The sequence below is a fragment of the Anser cygnoides genome, chromosome 29 (assembly GCF_040182565.1).
Source record: "Anser cygnoides isolate HZ-2024a breed goose chromosome 29, Taihu_goose_T2T_genome, whole genome shotgun sequence".
In the NCBI taxonomy this organism is placed as follows: Eukaryota; Metazoa; Chordata; class Aves; order Anseriformes; family Anatidae; genus Anser; species Anser cygnoides.
Window position 1 is genome coordinate 3,169,365 of NC_089901.1, and position 24,422 is coordinate 3,193,786.

At 68.6% G+C, this 24,422-nt stretch overlaps 1 protein-coding gene across 4 annotated transcripts; it reads right to left on the reverse strand.

Annotated features, from left to right (window-relative positions):
* Nucleotides 1-107: 107 nt before the first annotated feature.
* Nucleotides 108-21,548, reverse strand: MARK4 (microtubule affinity regulating kinase 4). 4 transcript variants are annotated; one of them, XM_066984649.1, is made up of 18 exons: nt 21,254-21,548; nt 18,614-18,802; nt 16,209-16,262; nt 16,037-16,085; nt 15,857-15,922; nt 15,493-15,563; nt 14,089-14,145; nt 13,315-13,551; nt 11,594-11,713; nt 10,347-10,446; nt 10,141-10,250; nt 9,893-10,040; nt 7,768-7,982; nt 6,386-6,489; nt 6,018-6,281; nt 5,820-5,899; nt 2,495-2,539; nt 985-1,192 (listed from the first exon to the last, which is right to left on the reverse strand). In XM_066984649.1, the coding sequence occupies exons 1-18, from the start codon at nt 21,302-21,304 to the stop codon at nt 1,128-1,130; spliced, it is 2,025 nt and encodes a 674-aa protein (XP_066840750.1). In that variant the 5' UTR covers nt 21,305-21,548; the 3' UTR covers nt 985-1,127. The 4 variants fall into 4 exon arrangements, with proteins under 4 accessions (XP_066840748.1, XP_066840747.1, XP_066840750.1 ...); XM_066984648.1 differs by having other exon boundaries at nt 9,893-10,046; nt 21,254-21,547; XM_066984647.1 differs by lacking the exon at nt 5,820-5,899 and having other exon boundaries at nt 108-1,192.
* Nucleotides 21,549-24,422: the final 2,874 nt, after the last annotated feature.

The window sequence follows — 24,422 nt, forward strand, 5'->3', positions numbered from 1 at the left end:
CCCAAAGCTGTGGGGACATCGCCCCCGCCACCATGGGGATGACCCCGGGGGGGTGGGGGGGGGGCACACGCGTGTGCTGGGTGCGATTGGTGCCAGGCAAGACAGCCACGGGTCTCCTATGTTTATTGGGGCCGGGGTACAAACTGGGGCAGGAATAACTTAAAAATGTGCCGGGGTTAGGGGGGGAGGGGGGGGGGGGGGCGGCGCTGGGACCCCAGACCTTATTTACAGGGCTGTACAGGGCTGGGAATGGGGGGGGGGGAAGGGGGGGGGCATGGGGACACCCCCCCAGGGGCAGCGGTGGCCCCAGGGATGCGGGCGCTGGTGGTGACCCCAGAGCCCCCGTCCCCAAAGCTGAGGGTGCTGGTGGCCCCAAGGGGATGTTGGCAGTGACACAGCCCCCAGTTGTTGTTTTTTTTTTTTGGGGGGGGGGGGGGTAAAGGGGGTGTCCTGGTGCCACGCCATCCCTTTGGGGGTCCCAGACCCTTTTTTTGGGGGGGGGGCAGGGGGGTACCAGCTCCGCTGCAGCCCCAGGTGCTGCACCCAATGCCTCCCTGGGGAGGGACGAGGGGGGGACGGGGGGGTTGCGTGTGGGGAGGGGGCTCCAGCGCCGACGCAGCCCCTCGGGGCACGGGGGGGGGCGTGTGTGTGGGGGGGTCCCAGCTCCACCGCACCTCTTGGTGCCCCCCCGCCCCCCAACCCCCCCCCCAAAAACTCCACCGCATCGCCAGGTCCCGGCTCCAACCGGGACGAGCTTGGGGTCGGGGTGGGGGTCCCCAGCTCCGCCGCGTCCCCCCCACCCCAAGGCGGCGGCGGTGGGGGGGCTTCGGGGAAATGGGTTGGGGGGGGGGGTGTCCCCTAGAGCTGCAGCTGGCCGGCCACGCGGGCCAGGGTGGCGCGGAAGGCTCCGGCGGTGCCGGCCAGGCGTCGGAAGAGGACGCCGTGCATGCCGAGGCGCTGGAGCCGGCACACCTCGGCCTCGAAGTGGCAGAAGAGCTCGCTGGGCCCCCGGTCGTGGGTGCAGGAGAGGAGGAAGGGCTGGGGCTGGCGCGCGCGGCACCCGGCCGACAGGGTGGCCTGCCGCAGCGCCGCCATCACCGCCTCGGGGGGCCGGGCGCTCGTCACCCTCACATGCCAGGGACATCGGAGCAGCCGGGGTTCGGCTTCCTTTTGATCCCAAGGTAGATGGCAACTGCCGAGGGAAGGGGGGGGGGTTTTGGGGGGTGGGGGGACACCGGAGAGGGCTTGGGGCGGGGTGTGGGGGGTGTAAAGGGGGGCTTTGGGGGGGCTATGGGGCACTGGAGAGGGTTAGGGCTGGGTATGGGGGCTATAATGGGGGTACTGGGGGGGCTATGGGGCACTGGAGAGGGCTTGGGGGGGGTGTGGGGGCTGTAAAGGGGGTTGTGGGGGGCTATGGGGCACTAGAGAGGGCTGGGGGGGATATAGGGGTGGGTATGGGGGCTACAATGGGGGTACTGGGGGGTCTATGGGGCACTAGAGAGGGTTAGGGCTGGGTATGGGGGCTGTAATGGGGGGTACTGGGGGGCTATGGGGCACTAGAGAGGGCTTGGGAGGGTTAGGGCTGGGTATGGGGGCTGTAATGGGGGGTACTGGGGGGCTATGGGGCACTAGAGAGGGCTTGGGGGGATATAGGGGTGGGTATGGGGGCTGTAATGGGGGGTACTGGGGGGCTATGGGGCACTAGAGAGGGCTTGGGAGGGATAGGGGTGGGTATGGGGGCTATAATGGGGGTACTGGGGGGTCTATGGGGCACTGGAGAGGGTTAGGGCTGGGTATGGGGGCTGTAATGGGGATAGTGGGGGGCTATGGGGCACTAGAGAGGGCTGGGGGGGTGTGGGGGCTGTAAAGGGGGTTGCGGGGGGCTATGGGGCACTGGAGAGGGTTAGGGCTGGGTATGGGGGCTGTAATGGGGGGTACTGGGGGGCTACGGGGCACTAGAGAGGCTTGGGGGATATAGGAGTGGGTATGGGGGCTATAATGGGGGTACTGGGGGGGCTATGGGGCACTAGAGAGGGCTTGGGAGGGTTAGGGCTGGGTATGGGGGCTATAATGGGGGTACTGGGGGGCTATGGGGCACTGGAGAGGGCTGGGGGGGATATAGGGGTGGGTATGGGGGCTGTAATGGGGGGTACTGGGGGGCTACGGGGCACTAGAGAGGGCTGGGGGGGGGTGTGGGGCTGTAGGGTGGGAACTGGGGGCTGTGGGGCAGCAGGGGGGGCTACGGGGTGAGACGGGGGGGCTGCGTACGGGGTTACAAAGCGGGTATGGGGGGGCTAGGGCCTGGGTACTGGGGGCTACTGGGCAGTTACTGGGGGGGGGGGGATAAAAGGGGGTCCCAGGACATTTTGGGGTGGGACTAGGGCCGGGTCTGGGGACCCGTGGGGTGGCAGGGGGATGGGGGGGGGGGCTTGGAGCCTGGGGGGGGGGGGGCTGGCTCCAAACCCCCCGGGAGGGGGGGGGGGGCAGCACCCACCTTGTGAGCGCAGATCCCCCGATTCTCTCAGGTTCGTCTGCGACCCTGGGTGGGGCACGGGGTGTCAGGGGGGGGTGGGCTGGGGGCCTGTGCCCCCCCCCCCCCAAACCCCCCCCTCAATTCTGGGGGGGTCACCGTGGGTGTTCGAGGGCCGTTCCCCAGCATGGCTGTGCCCTGCTTTAAGGGGGGGGGGCGATGCCTGCCACCCCCACCCACTTTGGGCAGCGTCGTCCCTGCTTTAGGGACGCTGCCCCCCCCCCACCCCGGCCCCCCCCATTTTGGGGCTCAACCTCCCCCAAATCTACACCCGGTTTTTTTTTTTTGGGGGGGGGGGGCACACACACGCCACCACCCCCCAGCATCACGTCCATTTGGGGGGGGGGGGGACACCACTGCAAACTGGGGGGAGATCACCCCCCCAGGGGGGGCCATGCCTATTTTTTTTTTGGGGGGGGGGGGGGACCATCCCCTATGCAAGGCTCACCTCCCCCAGACCCATTTTGCCCCCCCATCACCCCAAATTTGAAGGACATTCCCCCGCCCCCAAGAGCACGCCCAATGTGGGGGCACCCCCCCAGACCCACACCCCTTTTATGGGGTCCCACCCCCCCCCCACTGGGCACCACACCAGGGCGCCCCCGTCCCTTGGGTGGGGGGCACCGCTGTGCCCCCCCCCCCCCCCCCTTCCCCGGCCCCCCAGCGACAGCAAAGGGCAAGAGGCAGAGAGAGAGAAGGGACAGGAGCGAAGCGAGAGGGTGCTGGTGGCACTGGGACCAGCGCTGGTGGCACTGGGACACTGGTGGCACTGGGGTGGGTGCTGATGGCACCACTGTAGGCACTGGTGGCACTGGGATGGGTGCTGATGGCACCAGTAGGGCACCACTGTAGGCACTGGTGGCACTGGGATGGGCACCTCAAGGGGCACTGGGACCAGTGCTGACAGCACTGGGACAGGCACTGGGACACTGGTGGCACTGGGGTGGGTGCTGATGGCACCACTGTAGGCACTGGTGGCACTGGGATGGGCACCTCAAGGGGCACTGGGACCAGCGTTGACAGCACTGGGACAGGCACTGGGACACTGGTGGCACTGGGGTGGGTGCTGATGGCACCACTGTAGGCACTGGTGGCACTGGGATGGGTGCTGATGGCACCAGTAGGGCACCACTGTAGGCACTGGTGGCACTGGGATGGGTGCTGATGGCACCAGTAGGGCACCACTGTAGGCACTGGTGGCACTGGGATGGGTGCTGATGGCACCAGTAGGGCACCACTGTAGGCACTGGTGGCACTGGGATGGGCACCTCAAGGGGCACTGGGACCAGTGCTGACAGCACTGGGACAGGCACTGGGACACTGGCGGCACCATGGCAGGCACTGGTGGCACTGGGACTGGTGCTGATGGCACTGAAATGGGCACTGGGATGGACACTGGGACAGGGGCTGGTGGCACTGGGACGGGCACGTCGAGGGTCACTGGGACCAGTGCTGAAAGCACTGGGACACTGGTGGCACTGGGATGGGCACTGATGGCACCACTATAGGCACTGGGAGAGGGGTTGGTGGCACTGGGATGGGCACCTAGAGGAGCACTGGAACCAGTACTGGGACAGGCATCGCTGGCACCAAAATGGGCACCAGGATGGGCACTGGTGGCACTGGGATGGGCATTACTGGCACCCCAATGGGCAGGGGGATAGTGGTGGCACTGGGAGGGCACTGGTGGCACCAAAATGGGCACCGGGATGGGCACTGGTGGCACCGGGACGGGCACTGGTGGCACCCCAATGGGCACTGGGATGGGCACTGGTGGCACTGGGATGGGCACTACTGGCACCCCAATGGGCACGGGGCTGTTGGTGGCACTGGGAGGGCACTGGTGTCACCGGGACAGACATCAGTGGCACCAAAATGGGCACCGGGATGGGCACTGGTGGCACTGGGACAGACACTACCGGTACCCAAACAGGCACCGTGGGATGCTGGTGGCACCGGGATGGGCACTGGTGGCACTGGGAGGGTGCTGGTGGCACTGGGATGGGCATTACTGGCACCCCAATGGGCAGGGGGATGTTGGTGGCACTGGGAGGGCACTGGTGTCACCGGGATGGACATTAGTGGCACCAAAATGGGCACCGGGATGGGCACTGGTGGCACCGGGACAGACACTACCGGTACCCAAACAGGCACCGTGGGATGCTGGTGGCACCGGGACGGGCACTGGTGGCACCGGGGCGGGCACTGGTGGCACCGGGAGGGGCACCGGGATGCTGGTGGCACTGGGAGGACACTGGTGGCACTGGGACAGGCATTGCTGGCACCAAAATGGGCACCGGGATGGGCACTGGTGGCACCGGGACGGGCACTGGTGGCACCCCAATGGGCACTGGGATGGGCACTGGTGGCACTGGGATGGGCACTACTGGCACCCCAATGGGCACGGGGCTGTTGGTGGCACTGGGACGGCACTGGTGGCACTGGGACAGACATCAGTGGCACCAAAATGGGCACCAGGATGGGCACTGGTGGCACCGGGATGGGCACTGGTGGCACCGGGACAGACACTACCGGTACCCAAACGGGCACTGTGGGATGCTGGTGGCACTGGGAGGACACTGGTGGCACTGGGACAGGCATTGCTGGCACCAAAATGGGCACCGGGACGGGCACTGGTGGCACCGGGACGGGCACTACTGGCACCCCAATGGGCACGGGGATGTTGGTGGCACTGGGAGAGCACTGGTGTCACCGGGACAGACATTAGTGGCACCAAAATGGGCACTGGGACGGGCACTGGTGGCACCGGGACAGACACTACTGGTACCCAAACGGGCACCGTGGGATGCTGGTGGCACCGGGACGGGCACTGGTGGCACCGGGATGGACATTAGTGGCACCAAAATGGGCACTGGGACTGGCACTGGTGGCACTGGGATGGGCACTGGTGGCACCGGGACGGGCACTGGGATGCTGGTGGCACCGGGACGGGCACTGGTGGCACCGGGATGGACATTAGTGGCACCAAAATGGGCACTGGGACTGGCACTGGTGGCACTGGGATGGGCACTGGTGGCACCGGGACGGGCACCGGGATGCTGGTGGCACCGGGACGGGCACTGGTGGCACCGGGATGGGCACCGGGATGCTGGTGGCACCGGGACGGGCACTGGTGGCACCGGGACGGGCACCGACGGCACCGGGCACGGCTGCCGGCACCGGTAGCCCCCGGGCCAGCCCCCGGTTGCCTTTGCGCGCCCCAGGACCGGCACCGGCAGCGCCGCGGGCACCGTGCCGGGCACCGGCGGCCCCCCCGGGGGGCACTTACTGATTTTGGCTCCTGGCGGCGTGGGGGTGCCCGACACGCACCTATTAGAGCTCTGCCGCTTAGAGGGGTCAAGAGTGACCCTAAAAGAGAGAGGAGGCGTGAGCAGCAGGCGGCGGCGCGGGGGCGAGGTGGGGGGGGGGACGCCCGCGGTCGTTATTTTTGGGGGGGGGGGGGGACAGTGGGGGGGGGGTCCCCTACCTGCGGCTCAGCTTGGAGGTCAGCTTGCTGAAGAGGTTGGAGGTGGCGCGCGAGCGGCTCTGCGGCAAGGGCGAGGCTTCGGGGGGCAACGTCGGGGAGGCGGGGGCCCCGTTGGGCCCCCCCCCGGCTCGCCGGTCCCGCACCTGGCCGCCGTGGAAGGTGCTGCGCACCGTGGTGCCCCGCGCCAGGCGGGCGCGCTCGGCCGAGCCGGCGGCGATGCTGTGGCTGGAGGGGGACGCGGGGGGCACGCGGCCGGTGACGGAGCTGCGGGTACAAGAACGAAGGGCGTTACGTTTGGGGGACCCCCCCCCCCCAAACACACACGCGCACCTTGCCCCCCCCCCCCCCCCCCCCCAGCCCCCCCGTACCTGTTCTCCTTGCCGTTTTGCAGCAGCGAGTGGCGCTCGGTGCCCGGGCGCTCGGTGCAGACGTAGGTGTTCCTGCGCGCCATCACGCTGGAGGGGATGGTGTTCTGCACGGCACCCCGCACGCTCAGCGCCCCCCCGCCCCCCCCCCACCCCGGGCTAGGGGTGCTGGGGGCCCCCCCCAGCCCGGTGTCTGAGCCCCATGGGTGTCCCCCCCCCTCCCCAATCCTGGGCTGTTGGCATCCATGGGTGCCCCCTATCCTCAGCACCAAGCCCTTGGGGTGCCCCCCCCCCCGATTTATTGGTCCTTGGGGTGCCCCCCCCCCGGTGTATTGGTCCTGGGGGTGCCCCCACCCTGGTCCCTGAGCCCCATGGGTGCCCCCCACCCTGGTCTAGGGGTGCTGGGGGCCCCCCCCAGCCCGGTGTCTGAGCCCCATGGGTGTCCCCCCCCGAGTCCTAGGCTGTTGGCATCCATGGGTGCCCCCTATCCTCAGCACCAAGCCCTTGGGGTGCCCCCCCCCCGATTTATTGGTCCTTGGGGTGCCCCCCCCCCCGGTGTATTGGTCCTGGGGGTGCCCCCACCCTGATCCTTGAGCCCCATGGGTGTCCCCCACCCTGGTCTAGGGGTGCTGGGCCCCCCCCCAGCCCAGTGTCTGAGCCCCGTGGGTGTCGTCCCCCCCCCCTCCCCGATCCTGGGCTGTTGGCATCCATGGGTGCCCCCTATCCTCAGCACAAAGCCCTTGGGATGCGCCCCCCCCCCCCATTTATTGGTCCTGGGGGTGCCCCCACCCTGGTCCTTGAGCCCCATGGGTGCCCCCCACCCTGGTCTGGGGGTGCTGGGGGCCCCCCTCAGCCCACTCCCGGAGCCCCATGAGTGCCCCCACCCTCACCACCAAGCCCTAGGGGTGCCCCCCACCCTGATTTATTGGTCCTGGGGGTGCCCCCACCCTGGTCCCTGAGCCCCATGGGTGCCCCCCCCCAACCTGGTGGTCCTTGGGGTGCCCCCACCCTGATCCTTGAGCCCCATGGGTGCCCCTAACCCGGTCCCTGAGCCCCATGGGTGCCCCCACCCCCCAACCTGTTGGTCCTGGGGGTGCCCCCACCCTAGTCCCTGAGCCCCATGGGTGCTCCCCCCCAACCTGTTGCCCCTTGGGGTGCCCCCCCCCGGTCTCTGAGCCCCATGGGTGCCCCCCCCCAACCTGTTGGTCCTTGGGGTTCCCCCACCCTTACCCCTGAGCCCCATGGGTGCGCCCCCCACCCTCCCCTATTGCTCCCGGGGCTGCCCCCCCCCCCCCTCGAAAACCCCTCAACCCCACAAACTCCCCCGCTCCCCCCGTGCCCCCCCCACCCCCCCCACCCCAATACCCCATCGTCCCCGCGCCCACCGCGTTGACGGCGCCGTCCTTGTGCCGCTCGGGGATCTCGGCCTTGTTGGGGTTGTTGGCGCTGCTGACCATGGGGCTGGAGGGGGGCATCCCGCGGCCGCCCCCCCCCACGCTGCAGCTGGCCTTGCGGCCCGGCAGCCGCTCCTCCTTCAGCTCCGCTTCGCCCGCGCTGGTGGGGCTGCGCTTGGGGTGCGCGGGGACCGGCGAGGGGCCGCCTGCGGGTACCCCGCCTTGGGGTGAGTGGGGCCGGGGGGGGACACACGGGACACCCCCTTATGGGGCTGCAGACCCTTAGAGGGTGCCCGCCTTGCCCCACACCCCAAAAGCATGATGGCACCCTTGCCCTGCACCCTGTGGGATAAGGGGCTGGGTGCCCACCCCGTAAGCATGGAGCCCACCCGGCCCCGCACCCCAAAACCGTGATGCTCACCCTGCCCCGCACCCCAAAACCATGATGCCCACCCTGCCCCGCACCCCATAGGAAAGGGGCTGGGTGCCCACCCCATAAATATGGAGCCCACCCTGCCCCGCACCCTAAAACCATGATGCTCACCCTGCCCTGCACCCCAATTCCGTGATGCTCACCCTCCTCTACACCCCAAAACCACGATGCCCACCCTGCCCGGCACCCCATAGGAAAGGGGCTGGGTGCCCACCCCATAAGCATGGAGCCCACCCTGCCCCGCACCCCAAAACCACGATGCTCACCCTCCCCTGCACCCCATAGGAAAGGGGCCGGGTGCCCACCCCATAAATATGGAGCCCACCCGGCCCCGCACCCCAAAACCATGATGCTCACCCTGCCCTGCACCCCAAAACCACGATGCTCACCCTGCCCGGCACCCCATAGGAAAGGGGCTGGGTGCCCACCCCATAAGCATGGAGCCCACCCTGCCCTGCACCCCAAAACCGTGATGCTCACCCTCCCCTGCACCCCAAAACCACAATGCTCACCCTGCCTGGCACCCCATGGGATAAGGGGCTGGGTGCCCACCCCATAAGCATGGAGCCCACCCTGCCCCGCACCCCAAAACCGTGATGCTCACCCTGCCCCGCACCCCAAAACCATGATGCCCACCCTGCCCCGCACCCCATAGGAAAGGGGCTGGGTGCCCACCCCATAAACATGGAGCCCACCCTGCCCCGCACCCTAAAACCATGATGCTCACCCTGCCCTGCACCCCGAAACCATGATGCTCACCCTGCCTGGCACCCCATAGGAAAGGGGCTGGGTGCCCACCCCGTAAGCATGGAGCCCACCCGGCCCCGCACCCCAAAACCACGATGCTCACCCTGCCCGGCACCCCATAGGGAAGGGGCTGGGTGCCCACCCCATAAGCATGGAGCCCACCCTCCCTGCACCCCAAAACCATGATGCTCACCCTGCCCGCACCCCAAAACCACAATGCTCACCCTGCCCGGCACCCCATAGGAAAGGGGCTGGGTGCCCACCCCATAAACATGGAGCCCACCCGGCCCCGCACCCCAAAACCATGATGCCCACCCTGCCCCGCACCCCATAGGAAAGGGGCTGGGTGCCCACCCCATAAACATGGAGCCCACCCTGCCCCGCACCCTAAAACCATGATGCCCACCCTGCCCCGCACCCCAAAACCATGATGCTCACCCTCCTCTACACCCCAAAACCGTGATGCCCATACTGTCCCAAATCCCAAAACCTCACTGCCCACCCTTCCCTGCACCCCACGTGCATAGGGCTGGCTGCTCACCCCAAAACCACGCCGCCTCCCCTTCCCCGCACCCCAAACCCACGCCGCCCACCCCCTTCCCCGCACCCCACATGCATGGGGCTGGGTGCCCACCCCACGGACATGGAGCCCACCCTTCCCTCCACCCCAAAACCACGCCGCCTGCCCTTCCCCACACCCCAAAACCACACCACCCCCCTTCCCCGCACCCCAAAACCACGCCGCCTGCCCTTCCCCACACCCCAAAACCCACACCACCCCCCTTCCCCGCACCCCAAACCCATGCCTCCTGCCCTTCCCCGCACCCCAACCCCACGCCGCCCGCCCTTCCCCGCACCCCAAAACCCACTCTGCCCCCGCGCCCGCCCCCCCCTCGGGGATGCTGCCCCCCCCCCCCCCGGGGTTTGGGGGCTCACAGAAGTCGCTGTGCCGCCGCTGCCGGTGGTAGGTGGTGGCCCCGCGCTGGCTCTTGCCGTGCGCCGCCTTGCCGGAGCCGTTGGCCGCCTCGCTGGGTGCCCGCACCCGGGCCAGGGAGAGGCTGCTGCCCGTGCGCGACTCGCCCGCCTCCACCTACGGGTGCCACCCGGGTCACCCTCGGGGGACAAGGGGACAGCGGGGTGGTGCCCCCCCCACCCCATCCCACCCCAAAGCCCGGCACCCTCACCTCGTTCTTCCTGCCCAGCAGGAGGTAGGTGGCCGTCACCTCGTTGTATTTCTGGTTGCTCAGGGATTCCTTGATCTCCTCCCGCGTGTAGCCCATGCCCACCATCACCTCTGCGGGACAAGGGGATGATGGGGGGGGGGGGAAGGTCCTGGTGGCCCCCCCCAGAGGGGTCCTGCCCCGCGGGGCGGGCGGCGGCGCGCCCTCACCGATGCGCTTGGTGTCCCCGAAGTCCTCCTCGGGTTCCTTGTAGGGCTTGAGCTCGTCGCCCTCGTAGCCGATGTTGATCCACTTGTCCTTCATGATTTGCTGGGGTGGGGGGGGGACATTTAATTGGGGGGGGGGTAAAGTGACATCAGCTGCCTCCCCCCCCCCCCCCGGTGATCTGTTGGTCCTTGGGGTGCCCCCACCCTCACCACCAAGCCCTAGGGGTGCCCCCCACCGTGGGCACGAAGCCCCGGGGGTGCCCCCCCCCCGATCTGTTTGTCCTTGGGGTGCCCCCACCCCGGTCCTTGAGCCCCAGGGGTGCCCCCACCCTCACCACCGAGCCCTAGGGGTGCCCCCACCACGGGCACGAAGCCCCATGGGTGCCCCCCACCCTGATCTGTTTGCCCTTGGGGTGCCCCCACCCTGGTCCTTGAGTCCCAGGGGTGCCCCCCACCCTCACCACCAACCTCTGGGGGTGCCCCCACCATGGGCACGAAGCCCCATGGGTGCCCCCCACCCTCATCTGTTTGCCCTTGGGGTGCCCCCACCCCGGTCCTTGAGCCCCAAGGGTGCCCCCACCCTCACCACCAAGCCCTAGGGGTGCCCCCACCACGGGCACAAAGCCCTGGGGGTGCCCCCACCCTGCTCCCTGAGCCCCATGGGTGCCCCCCCCCCCCCCCCCCCCATCTCCCAGATCTGTTGGCCCCACCCCCAGTTGGCTCCTCCAAGGCAGGCCCATAATTACCCCCCTCACCCCCCGGAGAGCTCATTAAGCTCATTAAGAGCCCCCAGGGAGGGGGGAGGCAGCCCACGGACCCCCAAAGGCCCCCAGTTGCCCCCAGGGCCCCCTATTTGCCCTCCCAGTTGCCCCCAGGACCCCTTATCTCAGCCCCAATTGCCCCCAGGGCCCCCCAGCTCCCCCAGGACCCCCTATTTACCCTCCCAGTTGCCCCCAGGACCCCTTATCTCAGCCCTAATTGCCCCCAGGACCCCTATTTGCCCTCCCAGTTGCCCCCAGGACCCCTTATCTCAGCCCCAATTGCCCCCAGGGCCCCCCAGCTCCCCCAGGACCCCCTATTTACCCTCCCAGTTGCCCCCAGGACCCCTTACCTCAGCCCTAATTGCCCCCAGGACCCCTATTTGCCCTCCCAGTTGCCCCAGGACCCCTTATCTCAGCCCCAATTGCCCCCGGGGCCCCCCAGCTCCCCCAGGGCTCCCTATTTACCCCCCCCCCCGGCCCCCCGCTCACCTCGAGGGTGCAGCGCTTGGCCGGGTTCAGCACCAGGAAGCGGCGCAGGATGTTCTCGCAGTCGGTGGACATGTAGAAGGGCACCCGGTACTTGCCCCGCAGCACCCGCTCACGGAGCTCCTGGGGCGAGGCGTTTTGGGGGGGGGGGGGGGGCACAGGTCGGGGGGGGGGGACACCATCACCCCACCCCCGGAGGGGTTTGGGACGGGTGCTGTGCCCTACTGGGCATGGGGATGGGGACGGGCGGTGTCCCCAAACTGGGCACAGCATGGGCTTGGGGACCGTCCCCAACTAGGTGGGGGACAGGGACCACGAGGGACGGGGATACGGGGGACACGGGGGACACGGGGGACACGGGGGCTGTCCTCATGCATGGCACAGGGACACAGGAACGGGACACGGGACACAGGGACGGGAACAAGACCCAGGGATAGGGCACGGGGATGGGGACCGTCCCCACGGCGCTGGGACACAAGGACAAGACATGGGATGGGGGACGGGACACGGGGACGGGACACGGGGACGGGTCCTGTCCCCATGGCACAGGGACACGGGGACGAGACATAGGATGGGGAACGGGACACAGGGATGGGGACACGGGGACGGGGACATGGGGACGGGGACACGGGGACGGGACACGGGGACGGGGACACGGGGACAGGACACGGGGACAGGACACGGGGACGGGGACACGGGGACAGGACACGGGGACGGGACACGGGGACGGGGACTGTCCCCATAGCACAGGGACACAGGACACAGGGACGAGACACAGGATGGGGGACAGGACACAGGGATGGGACATGGGATGAGGGATGGGACACGGGGACGGGTCCTGTCCCCATGGCACAGGGACACGGGATGAGACATGGGATGGGGAATGGGACACGGGGACGGGACACGGGGACGGGACACGGGGACGGGACACGGGGACGGGACACGGGGGCCGTCCCCATGGCACAGGGACACGGGATGAGACACAGGATGTGGAACAGGACACGGGGACGGGACACGGGGATGGGACCACGGGGACAGGGGCTGTCCCCATAGCACAGGGACACAGGACACAGGGACTAGACCCAGGATGGGGGATGGGACATGGGGATGGGACACGGGATGAGGGATGGGACACGGGGACGGGACACGGGGACGGGACACGGGGACGGGACACGGGGACGGGTCCTGTCCCCACGGCACAGGGACATGGGGACGAGACATAGGACGGGGAACAGGACAACAGGACATGGGGACCAATGCTGTCCCCATAGCACAGGGACACGGGACACAGGGATGAGACATAGGATGGGGGTTGGGACACGGGGACAGGACACGGGGACGGGACACGGGGATGGGTCCTGTCCCCATGGCACAGGGACACGGGATGAGACATGGGATGGGGAATGGGACACGGGGACAGGGACACGGGGACGGGTCCTGTCCCCATGGCACAGGGACAGGGGGACGAGACATAGGATAGGGGACGGGACACGGGGACGGGATGGGACACGGGGACGGGGGCTGTCCCCATGGCACAGGGACACGGGGAGGGGACACGGGATGAGGGACGGGACACGGGGACGGGGACACGGGGATGCAGGAACAGGCCGGGAGGCACGCGGGCACCGTCCCCAAGGCCCCGCAGAAGGACGCACCCCGCCGCTGGGGTCCACGGGGCCGGGTGGGGGGTCCCGGGGGAGGCGGGGGGGGGGGGGGGCACCCACCTTGAGGTTGTGCCCGTCGAAGGGCAGGGAGCCGCTGACCAGGGTGTAGAGGATGACGCCCAGGCTCCAGATGTCGACCTCGGGGCCGTCGTACTTCTTGCCCTGGAAGAGCTCGGGGGCGGCGTAGGGGGGGGACCCGCAGAAGGTGTCGAGCTTGGAGCCCAGGCGGAACTCGTTGCTGAAGCCGAAGTCGGCGATCTTGATGTTGGCGTCGGCGTCCAGCAGCAGGTTCTCCGCCTGGGGACAGCGGGGACACTGGGGGCACTGGGGACGGGACGGCGGGAGGGGGCGTGGGGACAGCGGGGACACTGGGGGCACCGGGGATGGGAACAGCGGGAGGGGGCGTGGGGACAGTGGGGACACTGGGGGCACTGGGGACGGGGGGCACGGGGACCACGGGGACATTGGGGAGGGGGCATGGGGATGGCAAGGACAGTGGGGACACTGGGGACGGGGGGACATTGGGGATGGGGGGCACGGGGACACTGGGGACAGGGAGCGCAGCGGCACCGGGGACATTGGGGAGGGGGTGCAGGGACATTGGGGACATGGGGAAGGAACGGGGGGCATGGGGAAGGGGAGCGGGGACAATGGGGACATTGGGGAGGGGGCATGGGGACATTGGGGCAGGGGGCACGGGGACGTGGGGTCAATGGGGACAATGGGGGGGGGCGCAGGGGGCATGGGGAGGGGGCATGGGGACAGCGGGGACAGGGGGAGGGGGCGCGGGGACATGGGGAGGGGGCACGGGGACAGCGGGGAGGGGGCTCCCACCTTGAGGTCGCGGTGGACGATGTTCTTCTGGTGGCAGTAGTGCACGGCCGAGACGATCTGGGGACAAAACGGGGACAGAAGCGGTCACCGGGGGGTGGCACCGGGCCGTCCCCCCCCCCCCCGCTGCCACCCGCCCCTCGCTCCGTGTCCCCCCCCCCCCCCAAATCGATGGCACCGGCGGGTGGCCCCGGCGGGGAGTCGGTGCTGGCTATGGGTGGCCACCACGTGCCACCCTCGTTGGTGTCCCCAAACCGGTGTCACCACGGTGCCACCTCCCCAGCGGTGTCCCCAGCCCGGTGCCACCCCCCCAGCGGTGTCCCCAGCCTGGTGCCACCTCCCCGGTAGTGTCCCCAGCCCAGTGCCACCACAGTGCCACCTCCACAGCAGTGTCCCCAGCCCAGTGCCACCTCCCCAGCAGTGTCCCCAACCCAGTGCCACCATGGTGCCACCTCCCCAGCGGTGTCCTCAGCCTGGTGCCACCTCCCCAGTGGTGTCCCCAACCCAGTGCCACCACGGTGCCACCTCCCCAGCGGTGTCCTCAGCCTGGTGCCACCTCCCCAGTGGTGTCCCCAACCCAGTGCCACCACAGTGCCACCTCCCTGGTGGTGTCCCTAGCCCGGTGCCACCTCCCCAGCAGTGTCCCCAACCCAGTGCCACCTCCCTGGTGGTGTCCCCAGCCTGGTGCCACCTCCCTAGCAATGTCCCCAGCCCAGTGCCACCACGGTGCCACCTCCTCAGCAGTGTCCCCAGCCTGGTGCCACCTCCCCAGGCGTCCCCAGCCTGGTGCCACCTCCCCAGCAGTGTCCCCAGCCCGGTGCCACCTCCCTGGTGGTGTCCCCAGCCCAGTGCCACCACAGTGCCACCTCCCTGGTGGTGTCCCCAGCCCCGTGCCACCAAGGTGCCACCTCCCCAGCAATGTCCCCAGCCCCATACCACCACAGTGTCACCTCCCCAGCACTGTCCCCAGCCTGGTGCCACCTCCCCGGTAGTGTCCCCAGCCCCATGCCACCACAGTGCCACCTCCCCGGCGGTGTCCCCAACCCAGTGCCACCACGGTGCCACCTCCCTGGTGGTGTCCCCCAGCTTGGTGCCACCACGGTGTCACCCCCCCCAGCAGTGTCCCCAGCCCGGTGCCACCTCCCCAGCAGTGTCCCCAGCTTGGTGCCACCACGGTGCCACCTCCCCGGCGGTGTCCCCAGCCTGGTGCCACCTCCCCAGCAATGTCCCCAGCTTGGTGCCACCATGGTGCCACCTCCTCAGCAGTGTCCCCAGCCCGGTGCCACCTCCCCAGCAGTGTCCCCAGCCCGGTGCCACCTCCCCAGCAGTGTCCCCAACCCGGTGCCACCGCGGTGCCACCACCCCACGTGAGTGTGTTCCCCCCCCCCCCCCAGGGTGCCACCCGACCTGTCTGAACTTGGCCCGCGCCTCCTTCTCCTTCATCCTCCCGTGGGACACGAGGTAGTCGAACACTTCGCCTGCGGGGGACACCCGTGGGTGCCAGCACCCGGCACCGTGCCCCCCCCCCAAAAAAGCAGCCCCCCCCCTCAAAAACACCGCCCCCCCCCCAAAAAAACCACAGCCCCCCCCCCCCCAAAATCCAAGCGGACGCAGCCGTAACCCAGCCCCGCACCCCGAGGCTCGGCTGGGGCTGCGGGGGGGGCCCAGCACCCACGTTTAACGGTGCGGGGGGGGGCCCAGCACCCATATTTCCTTTTTTTTTGGGGGGGGGGGGGACACGGCAGAGCAGCACCCATGGGTGGGGGCTCACCCGCGCTGGCGTACTCCATCACCAGGTAGAGCGTCTTCTCCGTCTCGATGACCTCAAACAGCTTCACTGCAGGGGACACGGGGTCGGCGGGGGGGGGGGGCACATTGGGGACCCCCCCCACAATTTAGGTGCCCCCCCCCCGCACCCTTGGGTGCCCCCCCCCGCCCCGCCGCCGCTCACCGATGTTGGGATGGTTCAGCCCCTTCATGATGCGAACTTCCCGGAAGAGCTGGGGGGGGGGGGCAGGATTCAGTGGGGTCCTGCCCCCCCCCCAAAAAAAAACGGTGCCCCCCCCCAAAAAACGGTGCCCCGCCCCCCAAAAAAACAGTGCCCCCCGGGTGCCCCCCCCCACCTTCTGGAGGCTGGTGGGGTTCAGCTGCGTCTTGTCGATGATTTTTATGGCCACCTGCGAAGGGTTTTTTTGGGGGGGGGTGAATTTTGGGGGGGGGGGAGGGTGAATACCTGGCCCTCCCCCCCCAATTTGCCCCCCTGTGCGCTCTCCAATTGCCTCCCCCCCCGCCCCCAATCCCCCCAGCCCCTCCCAGCCCCCCAATTCCCCCCACCCTCCACAATCCCCCCAACCCCCCTTTTGACCCCCCCGGTGCCGCCACTCCCCCCCGACCCCCCCAACCCCCCTTTTTGACCCCCCAGCCCCCCCAATCCCCCTCCAATCCCCCTTTTTGACACCCCCCAGCCCCCAACCGCCCTATTTGACCCCCCCAGCCCCCCCAATCTCCCCCAGCCCCTCTTTTGACCCCCCAGCCCCCCAACCGCCCTATTTGACCCCCCAGCCCCCCCAATCTCCCCCAGCCCCCCTTTTGACCCCCCAGCCCCCCAACTCCCCTTTTGACCCCCCCAGCTCCCCTTTTGACCCCCTGGTGCCCCCAATCCCCCCCAGCCCCCCTTTTTGATCCCCCCAGCCCCCCAATGCCCCCGCAGTCCCCTTTTTGACCCCCCCACCCCCCTATTTGACCCCCCAGCCCCCCAATCCCCCCAGCCCCCCTTTTTGAACCCCCCAGTCCCCCCAACCCCCCTATTTGACCCCCCAGCTCCCCCAATCCCCCCCCAACCCCCCCCAAGCCCCCTATTTGACCTCCCCAACTCCCCCAACCCCCCTTTTGACCCCCAGCTCCCCCAATCCCCCCCAGGCCCCCTATTTGACCCCCCAGCCCCCCCAATCCCCCCCAACCCCCCTTTTTGACCTCCCCGGTGCCCCCAATCCCCCCCGACCCCCCCAACTCCCCTTTTTGACCCCCCAACCCCTCCCAACCCCCTTTTTGACCTTCCCAGCCCCCCTATTTGACCCCCCCAACCCCCTTTTTGACCCCCAGCTCCCCCAATCCCCCCCAAGCCCCCTTTTGACCCCCCAACCCCTCCCAACCCCCCTATTTGACCCCCCCATCCCCCCTTTTTGACCCTCCCAGCCCCCCCAATCCCCCCCACCCCCCAACCCCCCTTTTTGACCCCCAGCCCCCTATTTGACCCCCCAGCCCCCCAGCCCCCTTTTTGACCCCCCCAATCCCCCCCACAACCCCCCAGCCCCCCTATTTGACCCCCCCAGCCCCCCCAATCTCCTCCCATCCCCCCTTTTTGACCCCCCAACCCCCCTTTTTGACCCCCCCAGCTCCCCCAATCCCCCCAACCGCCCCTTTTTGACCCCCCCAGCCCCCCTATTTGACCCCCCAGCCCCCCCAATCCCCCCAACCCCCTTTTTGACCCCCCCAATCCCCCCCAACCCCCCTTTTTGACCCCCCAGCCCCCCCAATGCCCCCCAACCCCCCTTTTTGACCCCCCAGCCCCCCTATTTGACCCCCCCAGCCCCCCAACCCCCCTTTTGACCCCCCCAATCCCCCCACACCCCCCAGCCCCCTATTTGACCCCCCAGCCCCCCCAATCTCCTCCCATCCCCCCCTTTTGACCCCCCCAACCCCCCTTTTTGACCCCCCAGCTCCCCCCAATCCCCCCAACCGCCCCTTTTTGACCCCCCCAGCCCCCCTATTTGACCCCCCAGCCCCCCCAATCCCCCCAACCCCCCTTTTTGACCCCCCCAGCCCCCCCAATGCCCCCCCCCAACCCCCCTTTTGACCCCCCCAGCCCCCCTATTTGACCCCCCAGCCCCCCCAATCCCCCCCAACCCCCCTATTTGACCCCCCCCCAATCCCCCCCCCAACCCCCCTTTTGACCCCCCCAGCCCCCCCAATGCCCCCCCCCCAACCCCCCTTTTGACCCCCCAGCCCCCTATTTGACCCCCCAGCCCCCCAGCCCCCTTTTTGACCCCCAATCCCCCCACAACCCCCCAGCCCCCCTATTTGACCCCCCCAGCCCCCCCAATCTCCTCCCATCCCCCCTTTTTGACCCCCCAACCCCCCTTTTTGACCCCCCCAGCTCCCCCCAATCCCCCCAACCGCCCCTTTTTGACCCCCCAGCCCCCCTATTTGACCCCCCAGCTCCCCCAATCCCCCCCAAGCCCCCTTTTTGACCCCCCCCAACCCCCCTTTTTGACCCCCCCAGCCCCCCCAATGCCCCCCAACCCCCCTTTTTGACCCCCCAGCCCCCCTATTTGACCCCCCAGCCCCCCAACCCCCTTTTTGACCCCCCAATCCCCCCACACCCCCCCGCCCCCCTATTTGACCCCCCAGCCCCCCCAATCTCCTCCCATCCCCCCTTTTGACCCCCCAACCCCCATTTTTGACCCCCCAGCCCCCCTTTTTGACCCCCCAACCCCCTTTTTGACCCCTGGCCCCCCCCCGGGCCCACCTCCTTGCCGGTGAGGACGTGGCGGGCCAGCTTGACCTTGGCGAAGTTGCCCTTGCCGATGGTGCGCAGCAGGCGGTAGTTGCCGACGTGGGGCTGCTCCTCGGGGCACGAGGCCACCGAGTTGCGGCAGCGGGCGCCCAGCGAGCGGCTCGACCACGCCGAGCCCTTCTCCGAGCGGCTGCCGCCCAGCTGGGGGGGGGGGGGCACAGGCTCAGGGACCCCCCTTTGCACGCTCACGCCCCCCCTTTGCACACTCACGCCCCCCCTTGCACGCTCACCCCCCCTTATATGTCCCCCCCCCTTTTACATGCCCCCCCTTACATGCTCCCCATCCCTTTGCCCCTACGCCCCGGGGCTCCCCTATAGCCCCCCCCCCGCCCCGCCGCTTGCACACGCACGTGCAAAGCCACCCAGGCCTCCCTTGCACGCCCCTCCCTCGCGCACGCCGGCCTCACGCCCCCCTCCCGCCACGTGCTCCTCGCACGCACGCTCGACGCGGGTCCCCATGCGGCCCCTCTGTAGGCGCCTCTTGCACGCCCGCCCCTTGCACACTTGCCCTTCCCTTGCACGCTCGCCTTTTGCACGCCCCCACCGCACACCTTTCGTTTGCACACCCCCGATGCACCCCTCCCTTGCACACCCTTCCCTTGCACGCTCGCCCTTCCTTTGCACGCTTGCCCTTCCCTTGCACACTCACCTTTTGCACACCCCCACCGCACACCTTTCATTTGCACACCCCTGATGCACCCCTCCCTTGCACACCCTTCCCTTGCACGCTCGCCTTTTGCACACCCCCACCGCACACCTTTCATTTGCACACCCCTGATGCACCCCTCCCTTGCACACCCTTCCCTTGCACGCTCGCCTTTTGCACGCCCCCACTGCACACCTTTCATTTGCACACCCCTGACGCACTCCTCCCTTGCACACCCTTCCCTTGCACACCCTTCCCTTGCACACTCACCCTTCCCCTGCACGCTCGCCTTCTGCACGCCCTCACCGCACACCTTACATTTGCACACTCTTTGCACACCCGACACACCCCTCCCTTGCACACCCTTCCTTTGCACTCACCCTTCCTTTGCACGCTCGCCCTTCCCCTGCACGCTCGCCTTCTGCACGCCCCCCACTGCCCACCTTTCATTTGCACACTTGCTCTTTTTGCACACCCCCGACGCACCCCCTCCCTCGCACGCTCCCCCTTTGCACACTCGCCCTTTGCATCCTCCTCACGCACACCCTTCCCTTGTACACTCGCCCTTTGCACGCCCCTCAGGGATGCTCAAACTCCGCACGCTCGCCACGCCCACCCCCCACGCTCACCTTGCACCCCCCCGCGCGCACGCTCCTCCTTGCACATTCACCCTTGGCACCCCCCCCCTTTGCACACTCACCCTTTGCACACTCACCATCCCCCTTGCAAGCTCCCCTTTTGCACGCCCCACGCACACCCCGCTTGCACACTCACCCTTTGAACGCCCCCCCCCTCACACCCCCATGCAAGCCCCCCTCTCCCCACCCCACGCTCCCCCTTGCACACTCCCCCTTTACACACTCCCCTTTCCCACCTCCCTCTTGCACGCTCACCATCCCCACCCCGCTCTCGCACGCTCGCCCTCCACACTCCCTGCGCTTCCCTGTTGCACGCTCGCCATTCGCACGCTCCCCCTTCACACCTCCCGGACTCCCCCCTCTTGCACACTCACCCCCTGCCCCCCCCCCGTTGCACACTCACCCTTTAACCCCCCCCCGCCCCCCCCCACGCGTGCCCCCGCCCCTTGCACACCCCGGGGCCAGGCTGCCCGCACAGGGACGCGGACGGGGCCGGTCGGACGGGGCCGGATCCGGCCCAACCGGCTCAAGGCAACGCCGTGACCCCCCCCCCACCCCCCACGGGTGACCCCCCCCCCACGCGTGACCCCCCCCCCACCTCCACGCGTGTCCCGCCCCCCTTCCCTCACCCAAACCCTAATGGAGGGGGCGGCACCGGTGTCCCCCATGCGTGACCCCCCCCCCAAATCCTTTTAAGGAGGGGGGGGGCAGCAGAGCCCCCCCCCCCCCCGCAAAACCCTGCTGTGGGGGGGCACCCACGCGTGACCGTGGGGTCCACGCCCCCCCAACCGCCCCCTCCCCTCGTGTGACCGTGGGCTCCACGTGCCCCCCTCCCACCCCACAAACCCGCCCCACGCCAGACACCCTCTGCACCACCACCCCCCACGCGTGACCGTGGGGCTCCCCACGCCCCCACCCCACGCGTGACCGTGGGCCCATGACCCCCAAACCCCCCCCCCCCAAATGCATGCCCGTGGGGTCCCCGTGCGCCCCCCCCCCCACCCCAACAACACCCCCCGCCCTCCCCCACCTCCCCACGCGTGGCACCCCCGTGCCCCCCACCCCACGCGTGACAGCGGGCCCACGACCCCCCCCTTCCCCCACCTCCCCCCTCCCCACGCACAACCGCGGGCTCCGCGTGCCCCCACCCCACGCGTGACCGTGACCACGCGTGACCCCCCCCCCACCCGCTGTGCCCCCCCCATAAAGAAGAGCACCCCCCCCCCCAATTCCCCTGTGTGTTGCCCCCACCCGCGGTCACGCGTGGACCCCCCACGCTCCCCCCCAAACCCCCCCCCCCCCCCTCACCCCGTCCGCGTTCCGCTCGTTCCCCGCCGCCAGGGCGGAGCGCGAAGACATCGCGGGGCCGGGACCGGGACCGGAGCCGGGACCGGGGCCGGGGCCGGGGCCGGGACCGGGGCCGGGGCCGGGGCCGGGGCCAGGGCCGGGGCCGGGGCAGGCCCGGGCCGGGCGCTCCGGGCTCGGCCGCTACCAGCGCCTCATGGCCGGGGCCGCGGGGACCGGAGGCGGAGCCGGGGCCGGGCCGGGCCCGGGCGGCGGCGGCGGCGGAGCCCCAGGCAGGGGCGGGCGGCGGGGGCGGCCTCGGGGCCCGGAGCGGAAGCGGAACCGGGAGGGAGCGGGGCCGGGCCCGGCGGGGAGGGGAGGGGCCTCTTAAAGGGGACGCGGCAGAGGGAGGGGGGGTTGGGGGGTGCGGGGGGAATTTGGGGTGCAGGGGGGAATTGGGGTGCAGGGGGGATTTGGGTTGCAGGGGTTTATTTGGGGTGCAGGGGGGAATTGGGGTGCAGGGGGGAATTGGGGTGCCAGGGGGCATTTGGGGTGCAGGGGGGAATTGGGGGTATAGGGGGCATTTGGGGGTGCAGGGGGGAATTTGGGGTGCAGGGGGCACTTGGGGTGCAGGGGGCATTTAGGGGTGTGGGGGCACTTGGAGGTGCAGGGGGGATTTTGGGGTGCAGGGGGCACTTGGGGTGCAGGGGGGAATTGGGGTGCCAGGGGGGAATTGGGGTGCAGGGGGCATTTGGGGTACAGGGGGCATTTGGGGTGCAGGGAGGGATTTGGGGTGCAGGGGAGAATTGGGGTGCAGGGGTTTATTTGGGGTGCAGGGGGGAACTGGGGTGCCAGGGGGCATTTGGGGTGCAGGGGGGAATTTGGGGTATAGGGGGCATTTGGGGGTGCAGGGGGCATTTAGGGGTGTGGGGGCACTTGGGGTGCAGGGGGGAATTGGGGTGCCAAGGGGGAATTGGGGTGCAGGGGGCATTTGGGGTACAGGGGGCATTTGGGGTGCAGGGAGGGATTTGGGGTGCAGGGGGGAATTGGGGTGTCAGGGGGAATTTGGGGTGCAGGGGGCATTTGGGGGTGGGGGGCACTTGGGGGTGCAGGGGGGAATTTGGGGTGCAGGGGGCACTTGGGGTGCAGGGGGGAATTGGGGTGCCAAGGGGGAATTGGGGTGCAGGGGGCGTTTGGGGTACAGGGGAGAATTGGGGTGCCAGGGGGAATTTGGGGTGCGGGGGTGTATTTGGGGTGCAGGGGGGAATTGGGGTGCAGGGGGGATCACAGGGAGAGCAGGGGGAATTTGGGGTGAAGGGTGGGATTTGGGGTGCAGGGGGGCATTTGGGGGTGCAGGGGGGAATTGGGGTGCAAGGGGCACTTGGGTCTGGGGGGTCAGAGGGGGAGCAGGGGGTATTTGGGGTGCAAGGAGGATTTGGGGTGCAGGGGGGTATAGGGGATACAGGGGGCATTTGGGGTGCAGGGGGCATTTGGGGCTGGGGGGCATTTGGGGTGCAGGGGGCATTTGGGGGTGCGGAGCCCGGCGGGACCCGGGGCCGTGGGAGCGCCACGCGTGGCCCCGCCTTCGCCTTTAAGAGGTGCGCCAGGGCGTGGCCGGCCACGCCTCCCTTCGCGGCTCGATAGCCAATCAGCGCCCTCTGCGGCGGCCGGGCGCAGGCGGGGCTGCTCCCCATTGGCTGCGCCGCGGCATGGAGACAGGCCGGCCGGCCCCCAAGCGGGGGCGGGGCCCGCGCTACTTCCTCCTCCCCATTGGCTGGTGCCTTAGCCAATCGGGAGCCGGGGGGGGAGCGTTAACCCCTGAGTGCCCGGCGCGGCCGGGAGCGGGGGGGGGGCGCGACTGACACGTGGGGCACGACGTCACGTGGGCTCGTGGGGACACGGGGGGGGGACGTGGGGACAAAGTGGGGACGTGGGGACACGGGGGGGGGGGGGGCGGGCGTGCTGCATCCCATGACATGTGGATATAGGGGGACTTCAGTGACATATGGGGATTGGGGGACATTGGGGACATTGGGGGGACATGGGGACATTGGGGACATTGGGGGACATTGGGGGACATTGGAGACATGGGGACATTAGGAGACATTGGGGACATTGGGGGACATGGGGACATTGGGGATATTGGGGACATTGGGGGACCTGGGGACACTGGGGGACATGGGGACATTGGGGACACTGGGGGGACATTGGGGACATGGGGACATTGGGGGACATGGGGACATTGGGGACATTAGGAGACATTGGGGACATTGGGGGACATTGGGGACATTGGGGACCTTGGGGGACACTGGGGACATGGGGACATTGGGGGACATTGGGGATATGGGGACATTGGGGAACATGGGGCACTGGGGACATTGGGGGACATTGGGGACATTGAGGGATATGGGGATGTGGGGACATCGGGGACATCATTGGGGGACATGGGGACATTGGGGACGTGACAAAAGGGGACATCTGGATATAGGGGGACATGGGGATATGGGGACATTGGGGACTTGAGATATGTCATGACGTGGATACACGGGGACATTAGTGACAGGGATGTAGGAACATGGGGGAACATGGGGACACTGGGGACATTGGGGACATTGGAGACATGGGGACATTGGCGACATGGGATGCAGCATGACACGTGGATGTATGGGGACATTAGTGACATATGGGACAGGGACATAGCAACATGAGGGGACATGGGGACATTGGGGATATGGGGATATGGGGACATGGGGACATTGGGGATATAGGGACATGGGGATATGGGGACATTGGGGGACATGGGGACATTGGGGATATGGGGACATGGGGATATGGGGACATTGGGGGACATGGGGACATTGGGGATATGGGGACATGGGGATATGGGGACATTGGGGGACATGGGGACATTGGGGATATGGGGACATGGGGATATGGGGACATTGGGGGACATGGGGACATTGGGGATATGGGGACATGGGGGACGCTGGGCACATGATAAAAGGGGACATTTGGATGTGGGAGGCGTGGGGATATGGGGACATTGGGGACATTGGGATATGGGGGACGGGGATATGGGGGACATTGGGGACATGGCGACATGGGGGACACTGGGCACATGCTAAAAGGGGACGTTTGGGTGTGGACATGGGGACATCGGATGCAGCATGACATGTAGGCACATGGGGACATC